This window comes from Clytia hemisphaerica, unplaced genomic scaffold (assembly GCF_902728285.1).
Source record: "Clytia hemisphaerica strain Z4C2 unplaced genomic scaffold, Clytia hemisphaerica genome assembly, whole genome shotgun sequence".
NCBI classification, from domain to species: Eukaryota; Metazoa; Cnidaria; class Hydrozoa; order Leptothecata; family Clytiidae; genus Clytia; species Clytia hemisphaerica.
The window spans coordinates 285,470-294,462 of record NW_027104558.1 but is presented as its reverse complement, the minus strand read 5'-3'; the positions used below and the strand labels follow the sequence as shown (position 1 = coordinate 294,462).

The 8,993-nt window shown below is 36.1% G+C and overlaps 1 protein-coding gene across 1 annotated transcript; it reads left to right on the top strand.

Moving 5' to 3' along the window:
- The first annotated feature begins 2,810 nt into the window (after positions 1-2,810).
- On the top strand, positions 2,811-4,948 carry LOC136822994 (C-X-C chemokine receptor type 1-like). The gene has a single exon (XM_067079302.1). It carries the CDS (start codon positions 3,163-3,165, stop codon positions 4,570-4,572), a length of 1,410 nt encoding a protein of 469 aa, XP_066935403.1. The 5' UTR covers positions 2,811-3,162; the 3' UTR covers positions 4,573-4,948.
- The last annotated feature ends 4,045 nt before the right edge of the window (positions 4,949-8,993 follow it).

Here is an 8,993-nt window from a genome sequence, read left to right as displayed (position 1 = left end):
ATATTTTTATTAGAACCAAGTTTATAAGAACATTTAGATTTGGGAGAAAATAAGAATATCGTCAGAGAAATGAAGAGATTAGCAAAAAGTGCTCAAAATTGTTTGAATTCAAAAAAAACTTTCGTAAGACCAGTAATTCTTAGAGCAAATTTGTTCAACTTTAGGACCAATTTTTACAAACCGAGTTATTTCTGTATTGAATTGATTTTAAGAACGCTAATAAGAATATTTTAGGCTCTAAACTGTCAAGAAAGATAAGCACGTTCGAGCTCAGCCCAAATTAAGACGTTCTAATAAAAAGTGTTTGTTTTCCAATGGGGTATATGACGATTCAGCCCAAAGACTTGTAATAAAAATTCCACGGGTGTTTTCTCGCTGATGATTGATTCAAGATATTTTTTCTGGGATAGAATTAAGCCTTCGCGTTCATTGTAAAAATTGTACTCATAGATAAGAAATTTGTTGATAATTTTGTTGAAATTTCGGTGACTTTCATTAGTTGGATAATTTAAGACAAAAGTATATCCCAATAACCTAGCCTAATATATTTTGTCTGGAGAAATTTCTGTTTTATAAAAGAAAACTAAACTTTTTGGACCCCAAATGTCTACTGATAAAAACGTCTACATAAATAGTTTTAACTTACAAACAAATAATTAAAAAGAATTTCTTTTTAAAACATTCTAAATCCACCGAAAATTCGTTTCAAGAAAAAATAAAAATTAGCCTAGTAAATTATCCCATTGGCTCGTATAATATTTCCTCTGTATGTGAAATATAAAATCATCATATCGTATTTCCTTTTTTGCTACCGAACTCTATATACTAATATATAATATAGAAGATATTATAATATTACATTTCGACTTAATTTATTATACTACTGGCGATTTTTAATTTGTTATTTCATTTTTTTTAATCAATCATTTTCTTTTTTTCTTCTCTCCGTTAGCTCTCACATAAGGGAAATCAATCTAGGTCCCGTGTGAAATACATGCTTTTTTATAAGAATAATTTCAGTGAGTTCGCCGTCCGTATAAACGAAAATCTTTAACTTTTACGATATAAAGTAATGTAATGGGCTCTTTGGAGGATATATTGTTCGGGGTTAGCGAAAAATCATCAAAATTTACCTTGTCCAGGGGGGTAAATTTGGGGTGTCCGGGGGGTCAACTGATGCTTGTCCGGGGGTAAAACCCGTTGTCCGGGGGGCCAAATGTCACTTTGTCTGAGGGGTAAATCAGGGGTAAATTGTTATATCCTCCACCCCCCATATTCAATATTTTTCTGGAAAAGCCCAATACATGGATGAGAGGAAAAGAAAAACATTGGCCAGATTTCTATTACATCAAAGTCAATATTTTAGGGCTTGAAAATCATGATAAATAAATTTTATAAGAACAGTCTTACCTGAGTCTTATAAAAAAGGTGTTTAAAAGTTTATTTCTTAAACATTTAATTACCCCAAAGTTTAAAAAAATATAATTCCATATTCTTCTTTACAATGTTTTCAAATTTGCTTTTTGTTCTTTTATTTTATTAGGGTGTTAGGTAAAAAGTGAAAACTATGAACAAGAGAGATATAACAGGGCAAAGAAATTAATTAACATGCTCCCTCTTTGGGGAAAATGATTTTTACCGAGGTGTGACCTATTCGAGATGTTTCCAATTTTTGTATGGTGAGTTTGGTGGTGGAAAAATCTAGAGACTTTTTATTGATTAAATTGGGCAGCATTGCAAATGATAACCATAATGTAAGTTCACAAAATCTTTTCTGACATACAACGTTGTTTCAACGTTCATCTAACGTTATGTGGACGTTGTGAACGTTGAATAAACATTGAAAAGACGTTGTGTGCAAGCTGGGCAAGAGGGGCGCAAAATTTGTGTAGGAGAACATTTTTATGACACTGTAGACACTGTAATTATCTTTTTATATTATGAATAAATAATTACAGTGTCATAAAAATCTGCTGTCCTACACAAATTTGGCGCCCCTACCTGGGGGGGGGGGGCAATCAGGCAAATTGACCGACGGGTATGTGCGGCGGTTAAGGGTATGTTTTTCAAAACATCAGAAATGCACTGTATGGGTGGACTTTTGATAAATGCACTTTAAGGGTGGAAATTTCAGCAAACTGGAAAAATTGCAAATTTTTGCTAAAATTTGAAAAAATGCACTGTAAGGGTATGAATTTCACCGATTTTTTTCTCCACTGTAAGGGTGCGATTCTCAAAGCCAATTTTTTCGCCGCACATACCGTCAGTTGGTAAACCCACAACTGGTGGGAAATGAGTAATTGAGAGAAGGTGTATGATTAATCAAATTACTGTGGTCAACTTATAAAGATGGCGCATTATATTGATTCAGTCAGGACAGAGCAGCTATATATAGCTATCTATAGTCGAACGTGCGCAACGCACTGGGCTCAACTTCAATGGCTTCAAATTATTCATAGATCCAATTGTAGACCCTCAGATATTCACCCAATGGACAAGTGTGCCAAATTTCAGCCAAATCCGACAATTTTTGACGTCTCCAGGCTGCCCCGAAGTTTTAGCCTCGTTTTGGCGAATAACTCGTCCCCAGACCCCAAAAATCAAGATTGAAATATGAAAAAACACCCCCAGATATTCACCCAAGGAACAAGTGTGCCAAATTTCAGTTTTTGACGTCTCCACAGACTGCCCCAAAGTTTTGGGACATTCACACACAGAGACACACACAGAGACATTCTCAGATTCTAGCTCAACTGAAGTTGAGAATAGTATGACTTCTAACAAGTTTTTCAATGATTTTTTAGGAGGTCTATTATCTTCATCATCATTTTCAATTCAATCGTTGGATTTATCAGCGCATCCGATCAATCAAAACCCCTCAACAATTCAATAATTAAAACTCACAACCATCAAAATAATAATTCTCAACCCATTGGAGCGTCCAAACTTGATGACCCAACTTTACCTGAAGCGTCTAACCTCGATAGTCCAACTTTAAATGGAGCGTCTAAACTCGATAATCTAACTTTAAATGGAGTGTCTAAACTCGATAATCCAACTTTAGATGAAACCTCTAGACTCGATGAACCAGCTTTATCTGAAACATCCAAACTCGATGATCCAACCTTACCTAACCTAAACAAGTTTTCTTTAAACAAAACAATGCTAGATAGAATCTGCAACGGTCAAAATAACACAACGAGAAATAATGAAACTGGCAGACAAATAAGTATAGACCGGGCGCACCAAGCGATATCACCTAACAATTATGGTACTCTAAATAGCTCTGACTCAGACGCCGAAGATTTAGTCAATTACACAAGCCTAAAAGATGACAATGAGTATAATACCAATGCATCAAAAATACTCCCAAACAGTAGCATATGTATACATCACCGACGCCGACAACATCGGCAAAGAAGAATACCAAGTGTCTTTATTATTATAATCATTATCATAGAAATCGTAATCTTCATCATCGGAGTCACAGGGAACATCATGATCGTGCTTACAATCCTTACAACAAAATCAATGCATTCAACACAGAACTTCTTCGTCTTCAACTTAGCCATAACCGATCTTGTCACACTCGTTAATCTACCAATGAAAATCTGGCAGCAATTAGCACCATACCTGTTATTACCAGGATGGCCTTTTGGTGAATTTTCATGCATTTATGTTGTTCCTATCTTCGATATTTTTCCATCTGTATCGATCTTAACTCTTGTGGCAATCTATATCGACCGATACCGAGCAATAACGGCAACGTTGGCAACAGCAGTAAGTCTAAAATATATTATCCTACTTTTAGCTGCGAACTGGATCGGCAATTATCTAGTCGTCGGACTTCCTGTGACTTTTGTCATGACGTATATCGCTCCATCACAGTGCATGGCTAATTTCACATCGGCATCGTTAAGACGTACGTATTTCACTTTACGGACAGTGTTACTATACGTGTTACCGTCAAGCATCATATTTTTTTGTTTCGTGCGTGTGAACAAGGTGTTAGGAAACAGCATGCGTTTCCTGCAACGCTCAGTAACAGGGAAATCACAAGTGGTCAGACTTAAAAGACAAAAAAGAGTAATGACTATGTTTTTCGTCATCTTCCTAACATTCGTAATTTGTTATTTCCCGTATAATACACTGACAATAGTATACCATTATGTTCCATCTTTAGGACAATATCCTGAACTTATTACAAGTTTTATGCACGTGGCTGCCATGTTAGGGATAGCTTACAGCGCATGTAATTCTGTCATTTTATATCATCTAAGTAAAGCTTTCAGAGTGAAATTCCAGAAATATTTACCATTCTTGAAATGTTTTACACGTTTGGAGAAAGAAGACACGATTGATAATCACGATCGCAGACATACCACTATTGAGGATTTGGATGACGGTGAAGAAACAAAAACTAATCGTCGATTTTCAGGAGCTAATTTATTCTCAAGTAAAGGGGGTACTTTCAAGCGACGTTTTGGCCCTAAGAGGCCGCATCACCCGAACGGTGAGACTCAAGAGCATGAACTGTTAGAAAATAACAATATAACAAACCATGATTTATGAGCTGTATAACTTGTATTAATCTACGAATTTATGTTTTTAGTTATCTCTTGATCTCCATAAGCGCGCACTGCGCTCGCTTCTTTAAAATCTAAGTTTCGAGAGAAAAAGGAAAATGTCTACTCGTCCAATCATCGATTAGCTTGTATCATCCCGCCCAAACGGAACGATGCCTAACCGTAACAAACCGAACTTCGCGTTATTTTTTTAGTCAGCGTAGGAGAGTTTGGTACAGGCTAATCATCGATGAGTACTCTCTCCCTTATTCTCAAGAGTGTGGTGAGGCTGAAAGAAGCGATAACAACAAACGCTTATGGATGTCAGCTATATATATCGTATGGTCGGTTATCTTTTCTTAGATGTGCTTTGCTTTATGGAAATAAATTTTAAACACGAACGAATTTGATAATTTCGATGGCGAAGCTTCATACTTAGATGCAGGCTGCACGCATCCCCTCTGACTCTGATATGTTTTGATATAAGGGATGTGTATCGTATGTATAAAACTCGCATCTGAGAGTTACCCCCGTCTTTGTGTTTTTGATTTTTAGAAACTTGATTAGCTTGATTAGTAAATGAATATGAAAGATCTTTAAATTTCATTAAATTTTAATTAAAAATTTGAATGGCTAGAGGTTAATACAATCATTGAATTTCTGAAGCTTTTTAACAAAATTGAAACAGACTACCTCGAAATTGGGGTAACTTTCGGACGGGAATTTTATACACGATACGCAGCCCCTATATCAAAATCAATTATCCGGATGCGCACAGCCTAATCTCTTTCTATGAAAAACCGGTTATCTTTTCTTAGATGTGCTTTGCTTTACAGAAATAAAATTTAGTCACTCTCTGAATACGAATGTGATTTTTCAGATGGCGAAACTTTGTACTTAGATGGGATCATTTGACCTATTAATACAATAAGCCCTAGCTACATTCAAGACACTTTATCAACATCCTAAAATTACGCAAATATTATTTCTTAAATATATCCTAGGCACTGTGACACTCGAGCCAACAATATTGACATAGTGTCATCAACGAATTACAATACAGTTCTCAAATTTACGCAATTCAGACTCTCCATTAAATGTCATACTCTGAAGCACTTTCATAAAAATTCTCAGACTCAAAATAGTTTAAGACAAATGAAAAAAAACATGACACAAATATTACCCTGAAAGGGTACTACTATGACCCCTAAATTCTTTTAAAAGATAAAGGATTCAATTACCAAATCACCCCTCCCCAGTTAGTGAGCTACACTGAGCACCACATCAATGGTATGATGACCAGAGCCGTTCAACTAGGACTTTCCTATACACCCCCTTCTCACAGACCCGGTGGGATTTTTTTCAGCCAGTGGAGGTAAAAATAACGGAACAAAACTCGATGGGGATTGATATCCCCATGTTTTTTTTATGACTAATGATTTGAGTCCTATTGTTTTTGAGGCAGTAAATTCAGTGGAAAAAATAACACAATATTTTACAGTGAAGGTCTGATTATTTTGAAAATGTTTGAAAATTGAGTATTATTTTCCACTGGGGATGGTATTCCGGCCAAATCTTCCAGTAGAAAGGGAATCCAAGCAAGTCTGTGAGAAGGAGATGTTCCTATAATAGCTTTTAACCGAAATATTCATTATAACAGTATGTTAAATTGAAATTTAAACCGAAGGCTAGTACTAGAGGTGAATCTTCAACCTGAGTATTTTTGTATATTGTTGAGTTGCAGGAGGCTTTAAGGCCTATCTTCGCAACTATAGACGCTTAATGTTAATGTTAATGTGTATATTCTTTAAAGTCGAAAAAAAGTGTACAAATATGTACTAGCTTTAAAGCTAATAGAGTTCGACTGCCTATTTACAAAATGAATTATTCATCGTCATCTGTAGACGAATAGTCTACATCATCTGTTGATGCCCAATCGCTGACGATTTCTTCTGTAGTGTATTTTTGCGGTTCATTATAATTTGAAGATATATTTGTTTGGTTTTGTAATTTTTTAACGAGGCGTAGTTTTGTTCTTGGGCTTCCTCTTACGCGCCAGTTGAAGTCTTTATTGTTATTGTCTTTGTTAAGTTTCTTTGCTTGTTCGTGCATCTCCTTTATCTTTTTCCGTTCGTTGATTGTGAAATCTTCCGTAATACTTACCTGAAAGAAACAAGTTTCTTTCAGAATGTGTAAATTCTTCATGATAAGATCTTTGTCATGCTGACTTTGGAGGGTGACTTTAAGAGGACGGCCGTTTTTTGTTTTTCTGTTTCCTAATCTGTGGTGGGTAACATTTATTTCTGGAACATTGATGTCCTCCAGGAGTTCTCGGAACCGAAATATGTCATATTTTTTCCCATTTTCTTCTTTTTCCTTATCTGGGCCTGAATATTCGAGAAACCCGTGAACGATGGTATTCAGTTTTCTAGAGTCTATGTCTTTCTTTTCACTTTCTTCCTTCCGTTTTTGTTGTTCGGCAGATCTTAAGTCTTCTTTGTGCTTCTTAGTAATTTCGGCGTATGTTTTATTTGATGTCTCCGTCATTATTTCTGTTGTGTGCTTGATTTCTTCCTTTATCATGGTTCTTGTCTTTTCTTCCATTTCTTGTAGTTTTCCTGCCAGAAAAATTTTGAGATCATTTTTGATGGAATCACGGGTTTTGGTGTTGGTGTTGACCTCGTTGTTCAGTTTTTGTATGACGTCGTCTTTCTTTTTAAGTTCATTTTGCATCATATGTTGAGTGTTTTTCCCCACTTTATTTCTTAGGTTCTTCGTTATTCGGACGCAGTTTGAACATAAGTAATGATCGTTATAGGATGTCACGAATATTTGTAGTTGATACAAAGGTAGCTGTGTGCACTCATAATGGACTGATCTTTTACATTTTTTGCATTCCAAGCGATGCAGGTCTTCATCATTGGTACATCTTGACGGCGTGCAAGCTTGAGGTGGTGAGGCTGCTTCGAAAGGCTGATCTTTATCCATTTTGATGTTATTTTCATGAATTTTGATGTTTTTGTTTGTTTTCAGCCATTTTTCCGAAGAGCGCTGCAAAAGCGTCTTATCTAATTGACGTCAAATAAAAATCAATAAGCGCCCCGTCAGCACCTTGGTCTGACTACCCTATTCCCCTCACATGGTATGGGTTGACCCGGGCGAAGATTCATTCACTTGCCATGTGAACCGCTGCGAGATGGAATCGAACCTTAGTCGCCTGTGCAGCAAACAAGGTCAATGACCACTATACCACAGCGCCTTTAGTTAGCCAAACAAGAAAAAGTGAGGCCTTAAAATTTGTGCCGCATTCAGATTGATTCTAGCACTTTCTTTATTTTCATATTCTGACGTCAAATTCTGACAGTAGATGTTACTTTCAAGTACAGTAGAGTGTCCGTCACTCAAACCTCTACAACTCGATTGTCTCCTTTACAAGTTTGTTGGTCCCTTTAGTTAACAATGCCTAATAAACCTTACTCTCTAACGCGAACGAACGAATTCGTGTTTTCCGTGTTTGTTCGAGTTGTAGAAACTCTATTGTACTTCTAATCGAGCGGGCCGTGCAATTTTTCTAGGGAAATTAGTGGTTTCAAATCTTCTATAAGAAACACGACTCTATACTATACTACGATCATGGACAAAATATTTGAGACAAATTATTTTCAAGCACGTTAAACTACAGTTAGAAAGTAGAGTTTTAACATGAGACGTAAGACTTAGGACATTCGGATCTCAGGATTTAAACGCTCAAATTTGCTCCAATAAGGCTTAGATTAGAATATATAGCCTAGAAGCCATCAAACCCCTCTAAAATCGAAATATTCAATGAAAGAAAGTGGAAGTGCTAAAATAGCAATTCTGGCCCGAACTTTGAATTCTGAAAAAAGTTAAAATTCACTAAAATGTCAATATATTTCGGACACGAATGTATTTTATGAATAATAAACAGACTACTGAAAGAATAAGAATTGTGCTTCAAAAATTTCTTGCTACTCTCGCTTTGACACAGGTTATCGACCCTCTCAAGCACACAATGAAATAGTTGCTAAACCAGTTACACTTATATCACAAACTTGATGAACCAACAATTTAACGTCAACACACCTTGTTTAAATAAGATTACCTTACATACACACCTAACAGACTCCCTACTGAGAGCTCTACGGTGGAGTAAGCTATTAATTCCTGATTCTTCTCTGTTTAAGGTAAAATTGAGCTCCGATGTGTGGTTTGACGGATTATGGGTCAATATTTTGTTTATGTAACGAATTGCAGATGCCTGTGTAAGAACCTCTGCAACGGAGTGCCTTTCTTTTGTTTCCAGTATACTTTTGTCCAGTTTTGTTTAAGATCTCCACCACAGCTCTTTTTTCACAGAGTGTCAAATGTCATTTTCCATGTTGATGATAGAAAAAGAGATTACGTGAG

Coding starts and splice junctions, on each gene's coding strand:
- LOC136822994 (XM_067079302.1), top strand. CDS start 3,163: ATGCTAGATAGAATCTGCAACGGTCAAAATAACACAACGAGAAATAAT.